This window comes from Cinclus cinclus, chromosome 7, assembly GCF_963662255.1.
Source record: "Cinclus cinclus chromosome 7, bCinCin1.1, whole genome shotgun sequence".
NCBI classification, from domain to species: domain Eukaryota; kingdom Metazoa; phylum Chordata; class Aves; order Passeriformes; family Cinclidae; genus Cinclus; species Cinclus cinclus.
In genome coordinates this window covers 9,654,976-9,680,294 of record NC_085052.1, presented here as the reverse complement: position 1 = coordinate 9,680,294, position 25,319 = coordinate 9,654,976, and the positions used below count along the sequence as shown (strand labels likewise).

Genomic DNA, 25,319 nt, shown 5'->3' with positions numbered 1-25,319 from the left:
GTAGGTTTATATTCTTGCAGTGGAAGGAATCACTCAGGGAAGTATTCAGAAGGTTTCTTCTACCTTTTGTTTCTTGCAAGGTTGTAATTTTTTTCTGAAAAATTCTTACACGTGGGCTTACAAGTGTGCTGTACCTCGGTGCTGTACCTTGTAGTGTTTTTGCAGTGTGAGTTTTAATTTTCTGCTGTATAATTTTATCTGCTATAGGATCAGTGGTGCTGGTCTTATTACAGATATGTACTACCCCTGCTCTATTGCATCTAGTTTTATGTCCTTAACTGTAACAGTGCAGTAAATTCTGATAGTAATAATGCTAATTATATCAGGAAGGAAAACAAACAAGGCTAGCATTAGTGAGGAGTCTCTTTTCACACTTTCAAGACATCATTACAATGATCTGAAATTTCTTATTAGAATGTCCAGAAAAAATCGCATCTCTCTCTCCTCTCACCCTTTCTACCATGTTGTATTATCTATTCATCGTATTTTTTCTAGCAGTTTGCTATGATTAGGGAAGATTTCCAGAAGGATGAGATTGTCTGATCTAACTGAGGCTGTTCCCATCTTTCCTATAGAGAGATGAATGATGTGGATGTGATCTTTGTAGCCCTGTTGCTGAATCTCTGACAGATACATGTGCCTGTCAGTTGTTAGTTAAATTTCTCTGAATTCACTAACAAATTTCTTTATAGATCACCCCTGAGGCCTGTATGTAAAGTATGTTAGAAACATCCCACTCCTCATAGAAAGCAGATCCTGGGAGACTGATGACACATTCAGATCATTGTGAATCGTGATGTGGAAGGCTTGCTTTTAAGAGCGCTGCTCAGCTTTATCGTAATTAAGGCATTTCACTGTGGTATTGGAGTTCATTGTGAAACCACACAATAACTAGCATATTATTAATACTGTTTGCTCTTGCTCCATCAAAAGAACACCTCAGGGTGCCTACTATAAATGAGATCTTAAGATCATGGTAGGGCTTGTGCATATTCATTTATAACCATAAATTAACCAGGTGTGCTAGAAGTGCCAGTGTGTATATTTTGCTGGATGACTTAATATTGTGCTACTTCAAACAGCGACACTCAAAATTGATGGGCATTTTGCATTTTCATGTTTAAAACACAACATTGTGGAATTTGGTAATTTGTGGGGAGTGATCTACAGCATCTGCGTATCTTTTCACCCTTGCTGTGCACTCTGCTGCTCTAAAACCTGTGGTTCCCTGGAGCAAATTGGGGTTGTAAGATCCAGATGTAGAAAAGGGACAAGGATTCTAATCCCAAAGGAATTTGGCTTTTTGGCAGTCACTGTAGGCAGACAGGTGTGGGTGACTTTGGAGCTGGCTTTAGGTCTGTCACTTGATAGGGCTGCTAATGAGCTGTTTTATGCTTCCTTGCTGTAGTGGATGATGTTGTAATTCCGAGAATAGAATCAGGTTTCCTTTTGGGAGTATTGTCTGCAGCTCCTCGAGAGATCTCTGCATAGGATCTTTCATGGAGCTGTAGTTAACATCTTTTCTGATGCACACATATTCTTTTAGTAAATAGGAGTGCCCACCCAGATACTGGTATGCTCAAGCATAATGCTAAGAATTACTTTCTTCATGGCTGATGGGAAGGAATTCCACAGCCTAACTGGCTGCACAGAGCGCTGAGCAGGACCAGAGCATGGGGAATGCTGTCTTGCAAATGACAAAGTGCTCCTTTACAGTCAGATGCAGAGAGTTTCAAAATCTGCAGTGAGCCTGATCGAATGTTTATCAGTACAAAGGTATGGGAGTTGTAGAATTACACTGAAAAAAAATTAATTCTGTCACTAATTCTGTCACTGTGGTGTGACAGAGAATTGCACTGTAAACGGACTGAGGCTCCCATGTGACCGTAAACAGCATCTTCTCAGATCTCAAATAGGTTACAGCAAATGCCTAGAGGAGGCTGAGTCTGTACTGCTGAGATCAATAAATATTTTATCTTTGGGAGAAAAGAATGGTAGTCAGGAATACAGCCTGCAGTGCTTTTTGTGTTTATCTTTACTTTCTATCAGTTGAAAGCTATGGCAAAGCATACTGGACATTGACTATTTCTTTTGTTTGTTTAATCAAGAGTTTGAAAGCCTGACTAAATATGTGTCATCTCTGAAACACAGCTTTAGAAGTAAATTCAAAATTTTGCACCTCAAGTTGAAGGAAACTTTTTTAATAACATTTTTGTCTTTAGTTTTGCGCCATTTTTCACTATTATACAACAGTGTTTTAAAAGGAGGTGGCCAGCTACTTTCAAAGCATTGAACAGGGGTGTTTTGTTTGTAACCTTTTACCTTGGGACAAGAAAAAGTGATCAATGAAAAGACTGGATTTTAGTGCAGAAGGCATTACACTCACAGGGAGAAAGAGGGACAAGTGAGCATGTGGGCCCCAAAGCTGATGACGTGGTAAAGAAAGAGCATTGCCAGTGCTGTGAAGGGTTTGAGAATGAGGATTTATAAGAAGGGCTTCAAGCCTTGGGACCTACATAACCACTTGAAGAGCTCTGTCATGGTGGAAGGGGTGAAGGCCATGCACATCTTATGAAGGCGTGGGTCCCATTAATTTAGACAGGAGATGCACATTGAAGTTCTAGCTGTAACCTGATGAAACTATATGGACAGAGGAGAGGCAGGATTTCACCACCAGATGCTGGAGGGGAGAGGACCCATGTGGATAGCAGGGTGGAAAAAAGACAAGCGGGTGGAACTGCAAAAGATCCCTTGCCAGAGAAGAGAGATGGTCAGAAGTGGGAGAACCTGGTAGAAGATCAGGGAGATACACCAGCAGTTTGCTCTTGCCTAGATATTTGTTGAAACTATTTTCAGGTCAGTTTGGAAATATGCACATTGATCTGATACTGTTTTCTACCTGTTTTCTGTTGTACCGTTGATCCCTTGCACAATATGAATCATTTCATGGTCTTTCACTCAATAGAGCAAAAGACGTGGAGAAGGCAAGTGCATGTGTTCTCTATTCCTCTTTTTAATTTTTTTATCCTTTCCTTTTAGTGCCCTGAAAAAGCTTTGTTGCAGAGTTTGTTACACTGTTTTTAACTCTTGGCTTTTTAACATTCTGAAGCCAGACATCCCCATCTAGTGGTTATTCCACTTTCACACACCGAGTACCACTTTGGGAAAGATGCTCTGCTCACACACAGAGAGCAGGAAGACCAGCTGTAGCCCCTCTGTTACTTCAGTGCATTCTTTGTGGGTGTCTTAGTACTTAAAATTTGCATGTGGGAAAAAATTTGCTGATATATAGAAGGGAATTATTTTATTACTGCTTATGACACAGCAAATACACATGAAGATGTTTGTCATCATGACTGTATGCAGAAAATAAAGCAGGATCAGTCTTGTTTGCTAACAAGAAGATAACAAAAATAACTAATTACTGGACATTGCTTTGTGAATCAGATAACTGTATTAAAGTAAAATTGTTGTGACCTTGTAGCATGTATAATAATGCAGGATAATATTTCTGCTGCATGTAACCCTTTGTAGCCTTTCAGGGAAAAACACAATCACTTGTTTTTCTTGTTGGGGTCCTGCTTCCTGGAGGCTTCACCATAACTCCCTGTTGTGTGGCTGCTGGGTGTTGGGTGTGAGTCAGGAGTGGTCCAAGGCTGCTCTTTGTCTGAGAGCTGCCCAGGCTGGGGCTGTAGTGCAGCTGTCTGACCCTCCTTGGTTATGAGAGAAATGGGGCCCACAAATGCAGTAGGGGTCTCACAACCTGGGAGGGGGAGTCACTTTCAGGACCACTTGGGATGGGAGAAAGAAGGGAACTCCCATGTTATTCAAAGGAAAAGTGAAGGTGTGCACCAGCTGTAAACCCCCGTCTTCTTCCCCACAGGAAGCTTCGTATTGCTTTCTCCACCATAGGGTCACCTCCACCTGCGGGCAAAAAATGTCTCATGGACTTGACTGAAGGAATGAAAACAGAGTTTTCTATTTCTCCTCAATCTTTAAATAATTTTGCTTCTCTTCTTGAAGCCCTTTTACTTTCTCTACATACATGCATACATACATACATATTCAGAGATCACAAGATAATTTGTTGGATCCCTCCCCATGCCCTGAATTAAAATGTCTTTTGAGGGCCAGTCAGATTTGCTTTATGTCAGGAAGGGCTAAAGTGTAGCCAGAGCTAGAAAGCCAAAAAGGAGAAGGAGAAGGAGAAAGAGGCTGTTTATCCCCTCTCCTGCAGTGGGGCAACACCTTCCGAAGTGCCTGGCTGAGGACTGGGTGCAGAAGCTGGTGTCTCTGTCAGGTGAGTAACTTACCCATGTTTGTTGCTGGAGATTGTAGTGAGAATATTCAGCTGAAGTTCTGGGAATTGGCTCCATTTCCATCATCTTCAAATGAGTATTTTTAACATGTATTTTATGTGGTCATTTTTCAGAGGAGCTCTTTAGTGGAAATGTCCTACTATGAAGGCACTTTCTGTTTCCGTAGCGGAAGCAGAACTGGTCTTGCATTACATCTGCTTTGATTTTATTTTTTGTAATCTGTTAATGACTAAGGAGCCATTGGGTGGCAGTATCAGCCAGTGAGCACCTCCAATAGTTGCTGAACTAAATGCAAAAGTCTAGAAAGGAAAGATGAGAAATGACAAGTTTAAGATGGAAAACATACATTGGTTTGTATTGGAAGAGGCTGTTTAACTCCATGCCATATATGTTTTGAAAATATTTTAAAATTAAGTATAATCTCTTTGCTCTACTCTCTTCAAAAACAGAAGTCTATTTGTAATATCAGGGTTTTTTTAAAAGCACCTATGAATGTAGAATAAAATTAATCCCATGCTAAGAATAAGGGAAACTGCTGTGCAGGCATTGTGGTGGGTGTGTGCCTTTAGGGTTAGGGTGTGCCTACACAGGGGCTTAGGTGCTGTTTGAGCTTGCTGTTCTGAGCTGAGCACATACACCTGGGTAATAGCATATGGGATTCATATCATACATTTATTTTAATTTTATTCCATTTTTTGGTTAATACAAAACTCACTTATGTGTTCAGCTTCATGATTGGAAAATAACATTTGTGGTAACCTACTATTTAATTTTACGTTTGGAGACAGCAGACTTAAAATACCAATGTATTTATGATGATGTAAAACTTGCAAAACTGACTAAGAGTGCCTCTTTTAGGCTCTATCTCTAGCTAAGCCTGTGTTTTCTGTGATAATAATTGTAGTTATTTTTGTCATGAGGTATGGTGTCAGTTCCATTATAGGCATTTTCACAGAATTACTGTTTCATACATTCATGCTGTTAGCTCTCAGCACTCTCTCCTAAGTTCAAGGCTGGCAAGACTATGAAAGCTGCAAGCAAATTTTACCTTGTTCGTAATATCCTTCACTTCACAAACCCCACCCTGATCCCGAACAGGAACATTTTGAGAGGTACCAAAAAAAGCCCTCATGATCACATTCACATCTTGCTTTCAAATGCACCAGATAATGCCACTTGTTTAAGCTTAGTCATGTCTGGGGGAATGTCAGGAGTCTGCATCACATGAGCTGCTCCTCAGATTTCCCAGCCTGCATCAGCATGTTTTCCTGGGTAGAAGCAAAGTGGAGATGTTATTAAAATGGCTCATCCTAGATGTTAGTATTGGTATTAAATCTCAGGCTTATTCCTGTGATTTTCATGCTATATTTCACATTTACATTCAGCTGATTTATGTGAAAATACATTTTTTTCCCTTAAGGTATATGCCTCAAATGGAAGAACATACATTCTAACCAACCACCCTCTTTGTGTTCTTGCTGACAATTTAATTTTCTGCTTAACCCCCAGATTTACCACCTTAGGGCAGCTTTGAGCCAACCTTTAGCTTAATTTTAAACATGTGTATCCTTTCCATGATCTGTTTATAGACTTCATGTTGCTTTTCTTCTTTCTCTCCTTGGAGACCAGGAGGCCAAAAGGACCATTGGCATATCCTTGCTCATGCTCCTAGTCAACAACCTTCTCCTGAGCAAACACAGCATGCGATAGACAGGGAAAGCACCCAGTAAAACCTGGGTTTATTCCCTTCTGCTTTTGCAGCACTGGTGATAGATGCGCCCTGCCTGGAGATATTCCAGGCTGGTGAGATCTTTGAGCCTTTTCCCCTGAGCATCACTTCCAGATGTTCAAGGGCTGCTGTACTCACCACACCAGCTGTGCAAAACCTGGAGAGGGTGAGAGAGGAGGAACCAAAAAGGCTGGCAGTACCAAAATGCTGGGTTGTCTTACAGCTTGCAATCAGGTGACTTGTATTCAGGACAAAATCTGCTCAGTGTGTTCTACTCCGCTCCAGGGCTCTGTTCCCAGGGTCTCTGATCCTGTTTCAAGAGTCAGGAGTAGATTGGCAGTGCTTCCTAAGACTTCAAGTCTGTGTTTTGTCTGTCCTCTCCCTGCAGTCCCTCCCCCATGGTGCACATGGAGTTGGATGCCCCACATGTGCCCATATAGGGAAGGGTGTAACTATCTTGTTGACACTGGCTAATCCAGGCAGGCATGTGAAGGGGCAGCAGAGTGTGATGCTCACATGTAGCGTGGCAGATGGCACTTGGGACTGGCTGTCTCCATCACACCCCTCAGGACCGACATATAAGACAGGGAAAGAGCTTTTTTGCGTACCTCTGCATGCTCCTGGCAGAGCTGCTGAAGAGCTGGGATGTCTAGCTCTATGTACTGAGCCACACTCATTCCTAGAGGAAAAAGATAATGAATCTTTCCTTTGCTGCAAATTAATGGCAGTTCTGCAAGAGTTTTAATTTTTACAACATCAGTGCATTGTATTAGGTGAAAATAATGGAGCAGGACCAGACATCTTGCAGGAAATACCATCCTGTATTGGTGAAAGCTTGTCTGACCGTGTCCTTTTCCAAGTGTATGGCCAAATGGGACAAAAGTCAACTAAATTACTTGTTACTGAGTTTTCATTAAGGACATCTAGGTCGCCCTCTGAGTTATCTATGTGATAATTCTGGAGTGGGCAGACAAGCTGATTGTACGTATTATTCTCTTTGAAGCTCCAGTGATGAACAAAGGCTCTGCTTTCAGTAGACGAGTCAGAGGGTGAAAGTGTTTGAAAGTATTACCAACCATAGGCTGGATCATAGCAGTAGGACCTGACTGAAGGCTTACTAAATCTGACAAGAGACTTCAAGGCTGATGTGTTGTGCAGGATGATTTTAGGCAATCCAGTTAAGTAACTGAAAACCAATGCACCTATGGAAACTGCTCAGGATCTCTTTAACGGAGCTGAGCACTGAACACCATCTTCACCTGCTGTCCCATCCACCAAATTATTTCCCTATGTGATAATGAACCACTGCATTCACTGTGGACTACAATACAAAATCTAGTAGGGATAACAGAAAAGTAGGAAAAACATCATAAAAACCAGGTAATTGTGCTCTGCCCTTTGTTGGAAGCAGCCAACAGGAAGCCAGCATTTCTCTGCAATTAGAAGGCTTCAGCCTACATTACACATATAGGTGACTGGGGATTTATTGGTACTGCTTAAAGTATTACTATTTCCTCTGCTAAATTGTGTTTTATATGCAGCAAAAACACTTGTGTTAGAGTATTTGATTAGAACAGTCCTTGAACCAAGTCCAGAAGAAGCATGAATGTTGGACACACGATCAAATCTAAGCTTGGTAGAGGTTTTCTTAGCTAAAAAGGACCACTTAACAGTTGAGTCTGACCTCAGGTGAAACACAGGTATTTCATACTGTGTGACCCAGAGGGTACTTTATCTTCCCAAACCCAGGTTTTACAACTCATCCCCTGTTATACTGGGGACCAGAATTGACCTGGACCCTGGCATCAGTGCTACACTGTGATTTCAGTAGTAGTATATATTGGCAGTTAGATTTGATGCTGCCAATCTTTGAAGCCTCAATCTCTACAGGAACTTGAGCATCCAAAAAAATAAAATTAGAAATATTGATGTGGCTGTCTTTTAGTATCTAACAGTAATTACACTTATAATGCCAGAAGACTATGTTAAGGTCTGTTGTTGATTCTTGATATCATGTTGAAAAGTATTTATGAAGTTTGAATGGTCTTAGTAGTGGTTGTTCAAAAAATGTCAATGTCCAGATACTCAAACATTTTGGAATCACAGTTGTGTGAAATATTTCTGGTCTTCAACTTATTAGTTTAGATGTAGACATTCAAGACATAAGTTCCGTTTTCCTGTCTATCATAAAGAAGTTGTAGATGAAGTTGTCTGATTCCAGTCCCAGTAAGGAAGGTGGTTTCCTGTCCTGGTCAAGTCAGGCTGTAATGCTCTAATGGCTACAAAAAGAATTGTAGCTTCCCTATTTAAAATAATTAGTTTGAATGTTGCTATATGGAGCAGGATGGGAGCTCAGGAGGAGTGACTGGCTATGAGTAAAAGCAGAAAAAATATATGTGCATTTTCTGCATGCACTGTGAACACAGCTTTTTGACTTTTTTCTTGGGTGAAGAAGATGATCTGTTTTACTGTCCATTACATTGTAGAGGTTGAGATGAAACACACTCCATTTAAAAAAACTTATTTGATTGTTACAGAAATACGGGAATTCTTACAGAAGATCCAACCACAATTCTGTCTGCCAGCATCTCATTTCTTGGGTATTATAGAAGCACGAGTCTAAAGCTCAGTTTTGTGGAATATGGAGATAAGCATCTTCTAAACCCTACTCTGCAGAAGGTGGTTTATGCCAAGAGCCTTTTAGGCTCATGTTCCATCCAAGTATCAGGATGTGCTCTTTATTCAGTAATCTTCTCTGAGTAGGGAATTCTCCTGCATCTGGAGATTTTGGTTTAATTCTTTTTCTAAATTCTGCTGTTTAAATATTCAAATTGATCTGCCACATTCCTGCTTGGCTTGCATTAATGCATCTGACTTCTCAGGATGTTTTCCAAATGACGTACTGATATTTTTTGTAACAGTAGTACTATGATCCAGAAATTCTGGAGATAGGGGCAGAATCTATTTTATATATATATATATATATTTATATATATATATTATATATATATATATATATATATATATTTTTTGTGATTGCTGCAGTAAAGAGATTTTTAATCATGTGAAGAGACATCGGAGTCCAGAAATTATGCTTAGGTCATTTGTATAAAAAGACTGACTGCTAAATTACAAAGTCAAGCCTAAACAATCCCAAATTAGGTGGTAGAGAGCAAAATTTCCTGAAAAGCTGCATCACAGGACTTACAGCTCCTCATCAAATATATTCTTGTTTTTGACACAGTATCTCTCCTTGTGTCACAGCTGCTTAGCTAAAATCTGTTCTCAGCTGCATTACTTCATCTATGCTTTTTCATTTTTTTGATCCAAGTGGTTTGAATGGTTTTTTTTCCTTACTCCCACTAATATTTAAAGACTGCCAGTGAGCCTTTCTCATCTCACCAGCCCCTGAGAGCATCATATTACCTTAGCAGAGGGCATCAGGCAGTCAGAAGACCTTGCATGTGTCAAAAATTTGGACATTGAGGCTATCTGAAAACAATGAAGATGCTCCCAGCTGAAACTGAACCAGCTGAGAGACTTCACAGTCTCTCTCTGAAGTTCATCCACTTTCAAAATTTATGTTTATCTTTGATCTCTTTTGATCACTTCTAAGGTTGAAAAGCTAAAAAGGCACATAATAGTGACTGTTAAATGATTTACTCTGAATGGCAGGTCTTTCCATGTGGGCAGGTAGGGAAAGGACTAGATGTTGGTTTCTTTCTCTTTCTTCTTTCCTCCTAGCATAGCAGATAGATGAGGTGAGGACATGCCACAGGGATGAGACTTGCCAGACTGCTGGAACACCGTGGTTTTGGGGCACGTTCTTTCCCTGGCTGTGAAGGGAAACTCAAGCATCTGATGACAGACGAAAATGAAGGTTGGGGAAAACTGTATAACTGAGAGACTGAATTTTTTCCATCCTCGGAGAGATCAGCAGCTATGCAGCCTGTGTGTTAGGCAATGTTTTCTGAAATCAAACTGCCCGTGTTACTCTCCTTGCTTTCCTTCACCGTTGGCTTGCTCTGGCTGGGTGGAAAAAATGCCGGTCGGTGTCCTGCTGACAGGGTGCAGTTGGCCTGGGCAGGCAGGGCAGGCAGCTGCGGGCAGGGACAACCTGCAGCGCTCAGTCACATGAGCCATGCGCGGGCAGTGCTGGGGATTAGCGCTGCTCCTGGCCGGAAAGGTCCCCGTGCGGTTCCCAGGCTGAGCTCGCCATATGTGTTTCACATGATTGTCCTGAGGGTGACATGAAGTGGAGAGTTCAGATTCGAGTGAAAGTTGGGTTTGTGTTTCTTCACCCTGTTTAATGTAATGCAGATGCAGAGCATGAGGGTGCCTGTGCCGGGAGGGAGATGTGACAGGCTGTAGGAAAGCCCTGTAGCTTTTACTAATTCCTTCTCCTTCCCCTGAATTTTACGCTGTTTCCTGATGGGAGTTGTATGTGTGAAGGAACCCCCCTTGGACCACCTGTTAGGTGCCTTTCCCCTTTCAGTCATGGTCTTTGCCATCTCGTAAGCATTGGGGGTTTTGTAATTTGGACAAAAGCCAACAATTTGAACAATAGTTTTCTCCTTTTGAGGGGCGGGGAGAGCTCTCTGACACAGTGCTGGAAGGAAGAAATAAGGCAAGAAAAAATTAGAAAATATGGATGGAGAATCCTCCAGTCTCCACTTTGGGTGAGTGTGAAGTATTGCAGGATTATTATTTTTTTTTTTTTTTTAGGTAAGAGGTGTGCACTTGCAGGCTGATTTAATTTGTGGCTTGCCTTAGGTAATTTTGGAAATGGCATCTTCCATAGAAGGATCATGTCACATACAGAGTGCCAGTGCTGTTGCGAAAGGTTTCCAGACTAATGCTGAAAAAAGGAAGTTTAACAAGCTCTTGCTGTAAGGAGCAGCATCTGATGGGCTGAAGAGGCTCACGTCCCTGTGGCAAAATAGGAATATTTGCCTTATTTTGACCCATGGATATGAGAGAACAGTTAATTTATTTCTTATTAATAGAATTTATTTCTTAATTGACATATATACTATGTCATGTTAGAAGCAGAGGCAGCAAAATAGAAGGTTTTCTATCTATGTTAAATTTTTAGTAATGTGAAATACAGGAAAGATCCTTGATTTTGCCACCCAGATGTAAGGCTTAACATATTTGGGTTTATGAAAGTGAAAAATTTGTTCTTGGAAAGCTTTGGTCTTCAAGGAAAAGGTGGATCAGCAGTAAGAAGAAGCCTGCTGCGATAACTTGCCGAAGGCTGCGTGCGGGTGTGCAGGCTCTGCGTTACCTCTTGCTCTTGGGTCCCAGCAGAACCTGTGGCACAGGTCAGCACTTGTACACTGTTGGGGCAGTGGGTTAGTTCTGGATGATGACTTTTCCTTTCGCTGAATATTTCCGAACGGGAAGATAGCTGATTTGAGCGATAATACTGCTCCAGCTAGCAAATATCAGCAGTGGCTTTCCTCAAAACCTCAACTGTCCTTAGGAAGCAGCCAGCCCGAACATGGACAAATTGCTTAGGGGATGAAATATTATGTATTTGAGTACTTTAAGAAACTGTTAAAACTTCAGCTGAGTAATACTTGTTGCCTTCCAGAGCAAGGGCTTGCTTTGTAAAATTCAGTTTCTCTCAGTCTTCATTAGTGAGCCGTGTTTTTTCCGCAGTTTGCCTAATTAGACTGTGACCTTCTTCCCAGTAGGATCCCGTGGTATTATACTGTACAGAAGCAGGATTTTGGTGCTTTTACTTGAAGAGATCGAGAACATATGGCATAAACATCAACCGATATTGTTTGCCATCCACACTTGCTGCGTGTAATGCAACAGGACCGGCTCCTGGTGGCCACGTGATCCGCCTTCCAGTCCTCCATTTGGGGTGGGTTTTCTTCATTCCTAAAGTTGTGACTTTCTGGAAGGAAGCTTGTAAATAATCAGGGTGCAGAGAGCAGGTAGAATGTCAGTGGGATGTTATCAGGAGGCATGTGCGCAACGCTGACATCGGCTCCTGGCCGCGCTCCCTCCGCACCCGCTCGCTGCTCCCGACAGCCCTTCATGTTGCAAGAAGGTAAGATCATGTCCTGTCACCCGTGTCCACCCACCGCTGTGCCAAAATGCCTGTGTCCCCGTCCTCTCAGCAAGGAGGGACACTAATAGGCCAAGTGGAGTATCTTATCGATCTTTAAAATTTAATTTTGAAGTACAGCTCTGTCCGTAATGAAGGGAAAAGACAGGGAAGTGCAGCTCTGGCGGCAACAGCTAACTGGGATTTCAGATTAAAGATACGATCTGCTTTGGGCAGTAGCTTCTTATCGTGCTTAGCTTTTTCTAATAAAGGGCTTTTAGACTTTAAAAGACATTCCACACCCAATTGTATCCTATTGATTTGCCATGGTTAACCACCCGGTAATAAGCCTTATAGTCTGCGTTAGTAGGCACAAAGCAGAATTATATTAGTGCTGTTTACAACTAGTGGGCAAAGAATTTTTCACAAAAATGTGAGAGATCTCAGAATACCAAAATATTTCAAAGACATTTGGAAATGCCTTCATTAGGCTATGAATAGAGTTCTTTGGAATAAAAAAAAAGAAAAAAGAAGAATCACGGGCATTATTATTTTTTGCTTGTTTTGTCGTATTGTTTGGAGTTTTTCCAATAACTGATACTTTATACTTCAAGAGAGATTTTTATTTTCAGAAGTAAAGCTTAGTAAATAAGTACAATAATATTAAATAAAATATTTTTTTTACAAAAAAAGCAGTAGAAATAATAATTTAGACATCTTTTCACACAAAAAATGAATCTGGGTCCTAGGGTGTTTTGCAGTTAAAAGATACACCAATAACACAAGGTGTAACATCTAATGTGCCGGCCAGTGGGATAAGTAAAAACTTGTTTTTCTTCAGTCACGTAAGCTTCTTAAACATTTAAGACACTAGCTACTGAGCAGACCATGCACATTATAGTAAAAATGGACAAAGCATCAAGCAAAAATCAGGGAGAAATAAGGCAGTGCTTAACCAAAAAGTAGTGGTCGGCTATCTCCATTGACAGTTCTGTCAGCAGACTGGGCAAATGCCCAGCTCAGTGTTTGGGATAGGTTAATATCTTCACACTTTTTCCTTCCTCACAGCTGCCACATGCAGTGCTCTGAAACCTGATATTTTTCATCAAAAACTGATTCTTATTTTCTGTCTTAGTATACTAATCAATTTTACCGTGCAGAGCTTGGAGCATATTAACTATCAGTTACTCCTAATTAATACTGAAGGCAGACAGAAAGAGAGAACAAAATAATTGATGTTATTTAATACAAAGTGCCTCTTCCAATTTTGTTTCCTTTGTGGAAAACTCTTTTGGTTCCTGTTCAAGATTTAAGCACAGTCCTGTTTTATATTTTGTTTCACAAGGTTGATTGAATGGCAGTTTATTATTCAAGGCAATAAATTAAATTTCTCAAAGCCAAAGAGTTGCAACAGTTCTGGCACAGGCTGTTTTCTGCCAGAAGAAACATGCTCAGGTCTGATTCATAACTCTGTTGCCCTCTAACATAATAAAATTAAAGAAAACCTCCTATATATCTTTTACGATTCACATTAAATTTCTTTAGCCTAGAAGTTGTAATGCATTAAAGAAAACAGTGAGCAACATTCATTGCACAACAGATAATGAAAGCTTCTAGGCTAAAATGCACTGCCTATTACTTCTCTGTAACACTATGAATATTTTGGCCTAGTATAAAAGGCTGATTTCAAAGAGATCATGGAAAGAGAGCAAACTTTGATGTTTATGCTTAAATTAAATATAACCAAAAAGGGAAGCATACAGGATGATACAGGAGCATTGCTCTTGCTACAGTGAAATCAGGAAAGGCTTTGCAGCATGCTTCAGTAACAGCTAAATTAGATTGGGACTTCACAAGGTTCATGTATAATTTATGTACACCAGTGGTGTGTGTGTGAGTACCTAAACAATAGGAATTTATAACATTTATGTTGTTTTAAAATATGCATAAAAGAAAAACTGAAAAATAGGCCGAAGTATGTGGTCATGTAATATATTTATCTTAGGAAATCCACAGACGTTCTAGTTTTGTAATCATAAATCTGATTGAAAAATAACTGAAGCTTCGGGGTTTTTAACAAAATTATTACTTTAAATTGTGAACATTTCAACATTAGCAGTAAAGAGAAAATAAATCATCTCAACCACTTCAGATAGGAGATATTCCAGCATTTCTGCTTGTGCACTCATGTGCTGTGTTGGTTAGTAGCACACAGCATGTAAACAGCTTTCAGGGGAGATGGTGATACTAGATTAATTCTGAAATTATTGTGATACTCCTAGGTGACTTGTGACAAGCTGTCACTTTTCGGCTGACCTAGGGTACAAACAGAAGAGCTCAGGTTTGCATGTGATTTCTGCAGCCTGTGTCAGTAGTGTTCTGACAGAGACTTAGATTACTAATAAGCTTTTTCATTAAGTTTCTCAAATGCATCATTGACACAAATATTTAAAATTAAAGGAGAGTTTAATTTTTTCCCCCACAAGTGGCAATCCTTTCTTTGAACACAAATGAAGTTACTTTAGAAATAATCATCCTTCTTTGTCATCTACCCTTTCCACAGTTATATGTCATTTTCTTGTCTACAAACTGAAGATATTACCTTGGTAAAAGGGCTTTTATATTGTCTTACATTACTGTGAAATAAAAATGGCATATTCAAACGAGGAATCATTGACCTAACACATTATGGCTCCTACTTTCAACATATAAATAAAAACAGCTGTGCCTCCAGGTACTGCATGATATTGATACATTCAAACTTCTTATTACTGTAGTGGTTAACAATGCCATGCAGAGAACACAGTAGCAGGAGGTGTAGTGAGATATTACTGTAATATCTCTTGTAGTAAATACTATATGGAGATGATTGTTTTTTCGTTGAATGTTTGTCTGTGTGCTCACGTAAAAACCTTTAAAGGGTTTCTGACCTGGTTTTTTACTTTACTAAAATCTGCATTTTCTTTTCTTCATTACATTACAATAAGCTTTCCAGACCCTTTCCCCCCAGAATTCTGTTCTTTCCGAGGGGAGACGGGAGCACAGAGCCATGTGGTGGAGCAACAGCACTCCAGAGCAGGGGTGCATCTGCTGGAGCCACCTGCCCTGTTCCTGACAGTGTTATCTGGCTCCACCAATGCTAAGTCTTGTCCATGCCTTTTTGCTCACCCTGTGGATTTGCACTATGGTCCATACCACCTTCTCTTCTGCTTTCATCCCCTAAAAGACCTGTGCTCCTTAGCCCCAGGAAAATCCCCAGGGCTGTTCTGTTGGCAACCTGGGGCAAGAGCAGGAGGGGTTTGAGCCACGGGCACTTAGCACCCCGATACCACCATCTGCACAGGGCCCATGGCTGTCGGGGTCCAAAATTATTGGGGTTCCCCAACACCCCTCCTTACAGGACCCCTGCTGGTTTGTCGGTTCGCAGGGATCATCCAACCAACCAGGACTTCGGTCAGTAAAGGGTATTTGAAGCCCAGGTGATAAGAGCTGTTGCAGGAAGGGTGCTCGGGAGGCAGGCACAGGCAGTGTGGCACTTCCAGACTGTAACAGCAAGCCCTGAAAGCTCCGCAAAACTGTGACATGATTTCTCTGCTAATTTAGAACTTTGCAACATGTTACTAAGGGCACTGATCTGGTGCTATAGCTGTTTCTGACAGGTTGTAGTGTACATTTAAATTATAGTTCAATTTCAGTAGAGAAAGGATTTGATTTCCTTGGGAAGCTGTTGCAGCTAGATGCTTGCAGTAAAGGAATTAATATGGTTACCTACTGAAATTTAAAATATAGACTAATGTTCCTATGTGCACACTAATGCTCAGAGACATATTTGGCATACTGTGGCGCATCATCAAAAACAAACAACAGTTAAATATCATGAAACAATACGATAACTTTCCCAGCTTTTGGAAATAACCACTTAGAGTCTTGGGTTTAGGTAGTACATTTACTAGGCTATGTGCCTTACTTGAAAAGAGCTGAACTTTACCTAACTAAATTTTTATGGGGAGATGCATTGCATGGGGGAAAACAGAAAAAAAAAAAAACCAACAACAACCCACTATGTAGTCTGTAGTTCCACACAGTAAAAGAAGCATATTTTCAGAATAAAACATGTACTGAGTAACATATACAGGAAATGTGATGGATAGCACATACCTTGGTGGTACCTGGTATTATTCTGGTGTTGTAAGTGCCAGCTGTTTTCTATGGCACTGGATTCAGCAACAGAAAGCAACTCAAATGAAATAGAAACAAATGCTGTTGAAAAGAAGCCAGAACATGTAGTTGATGTTAAACAACAATCTGAGACAACTTCCCCAGAAATATAGAGCAAGAGCTGTTAATAACAAATCAGTCTCACCAGAGGTGATCTACCCTTTTATTCTTGCAAATGCAAATATTAATTTTTTGGGGGTTTTTTTAACAGAAGTGACTGTCAGGGAGGAAAAACATGGTCTCCTAAGCATGCAAAGCAGAGCTTCAAGGTGGATAATATGTCCTTGAATTACTGGTGTTCGGAGAGAAAATGGAAAGCGCACCACAGTTTCCTTATTTGGAACAGTCCTTAGTTTAATCAATGCCTTCACTGATAACTTGGGTGAGCAAAGTAGCCATTAAATCTGCAATTGGTGCCAAGAGGAAAGGGTTTACAAGTTCTCTGGAGGCACCAAGAGAATTCAGAACAATTCTGACAAACCAGATCTGATGTAATGTGATGCAGTATTGATGAGCATAAAATTAAATGGTAATACAGTTAATCCATTGGGCAGTCAAAAGAAGCAAGGACTGAGCTAGTCCTCGTGGTGTGGGAAGTCAGACCAGCTGAGCTCCTGAGATTCCTTCCAGCCAGCATATCTGGGCAACATCCCTTCAGGAAAGGGGTTGGGTGCAACAGGGAGCCACAGGACAGTGCTGTTATAAAGAAAAGCAGTCAGGCCGGGGTTGCAAACAAACACCACACACAACATGTGTAGAGGAAGGAGCTGGGGTGATTGCAGAGAAGATAGGATAGCAGCAGCTACAGGAAGGCAAGAGAAGCCCTTCTCTGTGTGCAAGGGAAGAGGGGCTTAGGGTGTCAGCAGACAGCCACCATAGGCTTTTGAAGAGTTTTATAGAATTAAGGGGATTTGAGCAATTAATTATCCCTGATGGTCATGAAATATCCACCAAAGAAGCTTCTTAAGAGCAGACTAAACAAATATGTCCGGAATGGTTCAGTTCAGCTTGATCCCACTTCAGGAACTGGTGTAACCGTCTTCCTAAGATCACTTCCAATTTTGTTTTTGTGATCACAACAAAGAAGTTATCCAAGACAAAGCTACTGTGTTTTGCCCCTTTGTCTTATTCCTTTCTCAGTGAAAATTGCCTGGCAAGAGAACCTTTTGGCTTAAAAGTTTCACATGAACAGAAGGACTCTTGGTAGGAGGCAAGCACATAACTCCCATTAGCTTTGTAAACATCAGGGTTAGCAGCTCTGTGATAATATTTTACATTTCATCTTCCAGATAACTGTTAGGCTGGACAATTGTCCAGATAGAGTTTAGCATTGCCAAACATGCAAAACTCACTTGGCAAAGCACATGTATACATTGGCTGATGTTTTATTTTCCTCTCAGCATAATGGAAGGCTTTAGAAATCATTATTTGGGATAAGAAGGGTTTTACTTGCAGCTTATGCATGTATTAAAGTAGCTTAAGGTTTTTAGTGTGCCCCATCATTAGCTAAACTTACTAGGAAACATGATCTCTTTTTTTATCATTTCTAACCAGAACTCAGGAAAAAAAAAAATTGGTTGTAGATGATTTCAGAGCTTAATTTATAAAGGTGAAGGGTTTTCTCCTTTCAGCAGTCTTTCCAGGCTTTTCTGACCAAGAAATTCATTTTACTTAAACCAAACAAAATCAAAAACAAAACCAAAAGAAAAACAAACAAACAAAAAACAAACAAACAAAAAAAACCTTCTAGTGGAAGTGAACAGTTATTTAGTATCAGCCAGAAACAATCTAAGGGTATAGGAAAAATTTCCAGAGTTTATTTTTTAACCAATGCACCAGTCTTTGTTGGTATAAGTGCTGGATTTATTCAACAAGTAAAAGTGAATATAGACCCTGTATTATTAATAGGGTCAGCAAAACAGCGTTGTACTAAATGTAATTATAATAATTATTTTTTTATAATTAATATATGTCGTGGAGTTTGTGGACTTTGTCTTTACTCCTACCAGTGTTTGAAATATGACATTGTTGTTCCCTTGTGTTCAAGACATTGGATTTTGTCCTCACATACAGATAGGTAATTTTAATGAAGTACTGTCAAATGATGCATTTTAATTTGAAAATTGTGTCTAACCCTAATATCTTGTCAACTTCATCATTGAACAGTTAATTTGTATATTTTTAAGGTATTTTTATTTGCTTTTTTAATACAGTGACAATTGTTTTGGATGAGTTTAGAGAAGGCAGCCCAATATGTTTTGCATAAATGATACATTACCAGGAAGGGATGTTCACATTTCTGCATAACGGAATGATTTTGTGCTTGCATAATTAGGAAATGGTTCTGTGTGATGTATTCAAGAGTCCTGGGTCATAAATTTAAAGTTTACTAACTGTTAGAAAAATCAATGCAGAAGCAGCATTAGAAAAACCAGCATGCTACTCCACATGTTCAAATCCAATACTGTACTAGTGCAGAGTGACGATAAGTTGGGGATACTTGGGTCTGTTAATGTCCTTGTCATTTTAATTCTGAAATTTTAACAGTAATACAGACTGCTTGGGGGAGGGGGGGGAAGGCACATTTTGGAACAAAAGTTATTAGAAATTTTGCATGCAAATATTTTGACAGGTAGGTATAATTATATGTAAAGACACATCTCAGGGGAGGGAATACAAAAATCTTAGAAGATATGCAAGATTCATGGAAGATACAAGAAAAAATCTGCACTGCTATGAATTAGTCTTTTTTTCTTAAAACATTCAAATTCACACCTTATGCACCACTTCAAATATTTGTAAGTATATATATAGTTGTGACTCAGATCATCAATTTATTAGTCCAGATTTTTAAATTTCTTTCTTAATTTTGAAAGGTGCTGGGCAGCATTTTGAAACCCTTAGTTTTGTCAGTTGAAAATCAAGCTCCATGTTGCTGGTCTCTTCTAATAGACATGTTTTGTGGTCAACCTTTTCATCACTCTTGTAGACAGGATTGCTCAAATAATCCAGCCATCTAGACACTTTACCTCTGACACTGTTCCTGGATGCTAAAAGCATAATAAAGATTACAGGGCTAGCAGGTGGGCTGAATTGATTTATGGTGATATGACCTTGCCAGTGTTTGCAATCGCATTGTGAGTGCAGCAATACCAATGTAGGATTACAACTCCTGTCTCTCAGCTGTGTGAAAACTTGTTCTGGACTATGGATTTCTTTGTTGAAACTGTGCAGCAGCACTCCTGCCTGGCATTATTTCAGCAAAGAAAGACCATTTCTGATGTTCCTAGTGGTGCTGGTGTAGGCCAGCTGTACAGCGGGTGTTAAATAAATAATTGCACAGGACAACTTCTGTTTACTTTTTACATTGCTGACCTTATAATCGGGAATGTTTTGCACGGGATAGAGCTAACTCTGTCTGACGTAGGCCAATTCCCTGAGTGCTTGATGGAGAATGAGAGCTTCATTCAGCTGCTTTCAATCATCCTGTGTCAGAGACCCCCCACGAGCAGGTGGGGGCTGCCCTTTGGTAACATGAGGATGAGCTGGGGGTGGGAGGTGTGTGTGTGTCCAAGTGGGGAATGGCACCCACAAAATACCCTGGCTGAGTGCTAACCTCACCTTGTGTTTGCATTTTCCAGTAGGTTAGCTAGTTAGCAAGATACTTTACAAAATCATGTTATCAAATATATAAACATTGTGGTAGTAGAATAGAAAGAAAGAAACTTTCAAAGCTGTGCATGCTGGCCTGGTGTATCTCTTGTGCTGTGTATTTCACAGCAGAACAGAAATTCTCAAATCTGTATAACTCTCTAAAAGGTGCTTTATGTACAGCTCTTCTCCAACCTTCTATCTGCATATCTGCTTTCCCACTGACCCAAGAACAAGCACTTCCTTCTTTGCCCTGGTTAGATGATAAAATATTCTGTTTCTGCTATGGGAGGATAAACTTTGCAACCTGAAACGCCCTGAAATCTGGAAATTCATAACAGACATGGATTTTGAAGCTTTGGCCATTCCCAAACCTATTGGTGCATGGGAACAACTGTTTCCTTTTATTCTGTCCCTCTCTAAGTGGATTGTAGTCTGTGGCTTCGTCATGCAACATTCATTTTTGGTAATGTTTCCTGCAGCCACAGTCTTTCCCTGGTTTGGACTGCTGGCTTGCAATCCAGGGATGAAATGGGCAGGCACAGGGAGCTGGTGCTGCCCTGCTCCACAGCAGGGTCCAAAGGCTGTTGGTCTGAAGTGGCCAGAGCATTTCCAGTGCAGCTGTGCAGGGCACTCCTGGCTCTGCCTTCCCTGTACCCAGCAGATCCCAGGAGCCAGTGCAGAGCTGGGGAGAGCCAGCACCCAGGGCGTGCCCAGCCGGGGGTGCAGATTCTTGGAAACAGTGCTCCAAACTTGGTCAAAACATGAGGAGGCTGAGGCAGCTTCAGGACTTGTGGCAGTGTCAAGTGAAACTGAGATGGTTTCTCTGGAGAGGGACCCTGTGCCTGTGTACAGCAGGTAGCCACCAGAGCTGGGACGCGACTGCAGCTGTTGGGATAAGCACACTGCTGCGTAGGCTTGCTGCACAGTGGAATTAGATTGCTGGGAACTCGAGTCATCGGTGGCTTCTGGGCTGAAAACGTGCTGTTGGCTTTTCTTTTTGAGACCACTGGGCAGATCTTATTTGCATGCTTTGTAAAAGTTTTTAAAAGAGTTTTGCAGCTAGTTAAAGAACAAAGGGTGTAACTAGCTATAAAATGAAACAGTTGTCAGGTCTGTGGTGAATTACAGAAAAGAGTGGTGAGTCAGGACACTCTAGATGCTGGTGGCCCAATATCGGGCCATGTCATGTCCACCAGTGGCAATGACAATGCTTGTGCCATTGTGGCATCCCCTGCTCTTTGAGACCCTCTCACCACACGCATTCCTCAGCAATTTTTCAGAGTCCTCAGGGTCTCCTGGGCTGGGGTTTGTGAGGCCCTCCATGTTGTTTTGCTGTAACTTGTGCCCTGATTCTCATCCATAATCGAATTTACAGCAAACTGGGTTGTAAGTGCAAGTCAGAGAGTAAGTGATAAAAACCACATGGGCAAACAAAAGGCACCTCAGCTCTGAAGCTGAGCACTGGTGTCAGCCTGTGCTGGCAGGGAGTCGTGTCATTACATAATGATGCATTTATCCAAACGGTGTTTTGTGCTTTGGGAGACAGATGTGCCTTGCAGTTGCTAGTGGAAGTTAAATGTTAAATATGAAACCCATTCATTTTCTCTTAGTCATACTTTGGATTTAAGCAGATGTTTTCCTAATTTGTGGTTTTCAAATGTAGCATGCTGACAAGACATTTATCATTAACTACAGCTTCATCCATGCAGTTTAGCAAATTGGCCAATTATTAACAGTGAGGGTTGCATGGTGGTTGATGCATAGTTCCTGCTACTTTGAAAGGCCTCAATTGAAACTCAATACATTTTTACAATATAGATTAATTGAGCTTTGGATCACATCCCTGTTGTGTGAGTGCTCTCTCCTCTCACTGTCTGAATGAACAGTCATTTGTAATGCACTGAGTAGCTGTGCCGTCTGTGAGCAGAGGTGGCGGAAAGTGAAGGATAATATTTTTCCAGTAGGAGCATGAAAATGATGGTTTGGTGGTGGTGCTGTGAGCTGGTGAGATGTCTCAAAGGTGTTTCCAAATGCAAGGAACCACTATATGGCTGAAAAATTTATCTCCTATTTTCTGAGCTCTGGAATTCAAGCAGGCAATTCAATCATTTATTCGTCCCATTATGAGACTTGAAGGACAACACTCAGTGTACCTCTTATTTCTAGGAAGTATAAAGACATTGATTTTCACCAGCTGGTACTGCAGAAATTTTGTCTTACATTTCAGCCGAACAGGGAAAACTCTTCAGGACAGCCTGTTTGTTGTTACTTCTCATTCAGTTTTTTTCCTCCTCTATATTTGCATTTGCTCAGCAGAGAACTACAGGCTTTGTTACAGAACAGGCTGCTGTGCAGATTAATAATACAAAAACTATAAACAATTAAAATAAATATTGTGGAATATTTCATGTTGCTTTGTGCTAGGTGGGAAATACATGTGTGGCTGGCTTTAAAATCCCATTTAATGTCCTTTTTTTTATATCCTTCTGCTTTGTGGAAAAAGGGAATAATGGTGATATCACAAAATCAGTCAGGACCAGTGATGTCTCAGAAGAGAGGCTGGAGGTTGCATGAAGTGCAGAAAAGGGGAAATATTGCTGATTTGGGGATGGTGTGGGAGGGCCTGTATGGCCTCCATTCCTGGTCTTCATTAGAAGCATAAGACCTATGGATACTTAGAATGAGTATTGAAGCTCTGATCCAAAGGCTGATGAGGGATGAAATTAGGGTTTTAAAGCAAGATCTTTGGCATAGTTGCCTACCAATTAACTTTTTGATTAAAAGAGATGCAGCAGCCATTGTGAAAGGGAAAATGGCCTGCTATGGATAGATCCTCAATCACCCCTTTGCTTTCCCTGAGTTCGGATACATTAAATCTCTGGAAGCGGCTGTGTATGCCATGCTGGGCTTTAACCGGAGGTGAGCATTGGTAGGCATGGGGTGAATTTTTGGCTAACTCAGATGCTGATCCTTTGCAGTGCTGCCAAGCTCCTGGAGAAGAGTCCATTCTCTGTCGGCGCCCCGAGCCCCCTGCTCCCCTCCCCGGCGAGCCTGCAGCTGGCACAGCTCCAGGCACAGCTCACGCTCCACAGGCTGAAGTTGGCTCAGACCGCCGTCACCAACAACCCGGCCGCTGCCACTGTCCTCAACCAGGTGCTCTCCAAAGTGGCCATGTCCCAGCCACTCTTCAACCAGCTGAGGCACCCCACGGTGATGAACGCCCCGCAGGGCCACACCGCAGGCCCACCCCAGGGCCCTGGCATTGCCAGCACCAGGTTCCCCTCTGGTGGCATTGCCTTAGCCACCCCGGGGGGAGGGCTGGGAGCCGTCCAGGCCCAGGCCCCCAACACAATTGTCATGAATCCCTTTGGAAGCGTCATGGCTCCGACCTCCGGCCAGCAACCCGTGATGGTAGGTCTCAACAAGGCTTCCACATCTACTGCTGCAGGGGGCTTTTATGAGTACAACAAGCAAAATGTCGTCGCTGCCGCCTCTCCGGCATTCGCCTCGGAGGGGGAGCAGTCCAGCCAGCACGGCTTCCTTGCTGGTGGCTCCCATGCTGCCACCTCAGCAGCAGGGCCACGCTACGAAAGTCACTTTGGGGCCCCTGGCCAGCTGCAGCACGAGGCGGCAGCGCCATTTCCCAAGGAGTCCTACGGGGTGGCAGCACAGCATGGGCCAGCACGGGCCTTCCCCAGCGACCCACACACAGGCTCCCATCCGAAAGCAGATCCCGGCCCTGTCTTGCATGGCAGCAGTACGAGCAACCAGTGGGAAAATATCCCTAATTTCCCCAGCCAAAACAAGCCTGACCTCATGCCCGGCGACAGCCTGTGGCCGTCAGCGAGTCAGCAGCAGTATGAAATAAGAAACGAGCTGTACAACCCCGAAGAGCCGACACCTGACACAAAGTTCAGCACGGCCGCACCCCCCGCCTTCGGCCGCCTCAACCACAGCGCGCAGAGCTTCGGCAGCCCTCGCATGAGGCAGAAGGAGGAGCGCGGTGGTGGCACGCCCGAACTGCCCGCCCGCTCCCTGCCACCAGGCCAGCTTGGTGACCTCCGCGGCGTGGCCCCTCTCCACTTCCCCCACATCTGCGCCCTGTGCGACAAGAAGATCTTCGATCTGAAGGTGAGTCGTTTGAGGGTGTCCCTGGGCACGGTTCAGACCCTTGAACAGGCTGCCAGGTGACTGATCTGGCCACCAGTCCCTGCCACCCCTCACTGCCAATGTCCATCCCCACAGAAGTGCCCTGAGAGACGCAGAAACAAAGGGCCATAGTTTTGCTGAGGGTATGGTACATCTGTTTTGTGGCAGTTACCAGAGCTTTGAGATCCGGTTTTGTTCCACATCCTGCCGTGAAAGATGGTGAGATTACAGCACTGATGTGAGAAACGTGAGGTCTAAACTTGAGGTCTGAGCCGAGGTCGTAGCTCACCTCAAGGGCTGGAAGCAAGGTGGGGAGGAGCTTGAAGCTGATCCCCTGATACTCAAGCCAGTGTTGCAACCCCACATCTGTAGTTTCATCTGCTTCTCCTTTTCTGATCCCCAAGGCTTCCCCCTAATAACCTCATGGAAGCAGCTTGCTTAAAAAACAGTGCATTTTTTGATAAAATTATTTTAACTATTCCTCTGGAGGAATTTTTTCTTTCTTGTGTCTCATAGGAAAATTTAGGGCTCAAGGTCCCCAGGGACTTTGACCTGAAAGCAAGAAGCTGCTCGGTACATATGGTACAGACTGTGCTCTCTCTCACTTTTCTGTTCATACTGCCAAGGGAGCTCCAAATTCAACCTCACCCTCAAGAAACAACCTCCCAGTTTCCCAGGCAGCGTGTTGTAAGTCACGTTATATAGGTCAGGTCTGGAGAAGGCAACTTAAGTGGCCATCTGAGGCCCACAGCCATCCATGGTTGTTCTGGCCTCCTGGTGAGCCCTGGTCAACAAGTCCTTATGACCTTTTCTGTCACATCACAGGACCAGCACCTAACCACAAAGGCATGTATGTATTCTCATGCTAATGATGGCCTGACAATAAAATTATAACAGCATGTATGTAGGAAGGAAAATGATCAGCAAATTAAATAGTACCTGATCCCTATGTACCCCGGGGATTTGGGATATTTGAATATATTTGCTTTGGTGTTTACCTTTTCCTCTTTTAGCAACTGCTTGCAAAAAGTTTTTTTTTGTTTCTGCAAAAAGTTTTTTTTTGTTTCTGCGGCTTGCAGGGCTGGGCTGAAGTAGCCCCTGGCTAGGGCATGCTGGGCATTTCTTTTTTTCTTTAAACACTTAAAAATAGGAGGGGGAATACAATTGAAGTGAGTTTCAGCGGATCTGT

The 25,319-nt window shown here is 42.0% G+C and overlaps 1 protein-coding gene across 1 annotated transcript in view; it reads left to right on the top strand.

The window, feature by feature from the left end:
• RBM20 (RNA binding motif protein 20) overlaps positions 1 to 25,319 on the top strand; it is a 97,912-nt gene that overhangs the window by 51,542 nt on the left and 21,051 nt on the right. The window contains exon 2 of the mRNA XM_062496315.1: positions 22,960 to 24,112. Within this exon, the coding sequence (XP_062352299.1) occupies positions 22,960 to 24,112 (1,153 nt within the window). The remainder of the gene's footprint in view (positions 1 to 22,959; positions 24,113 to 25,319) is intronic.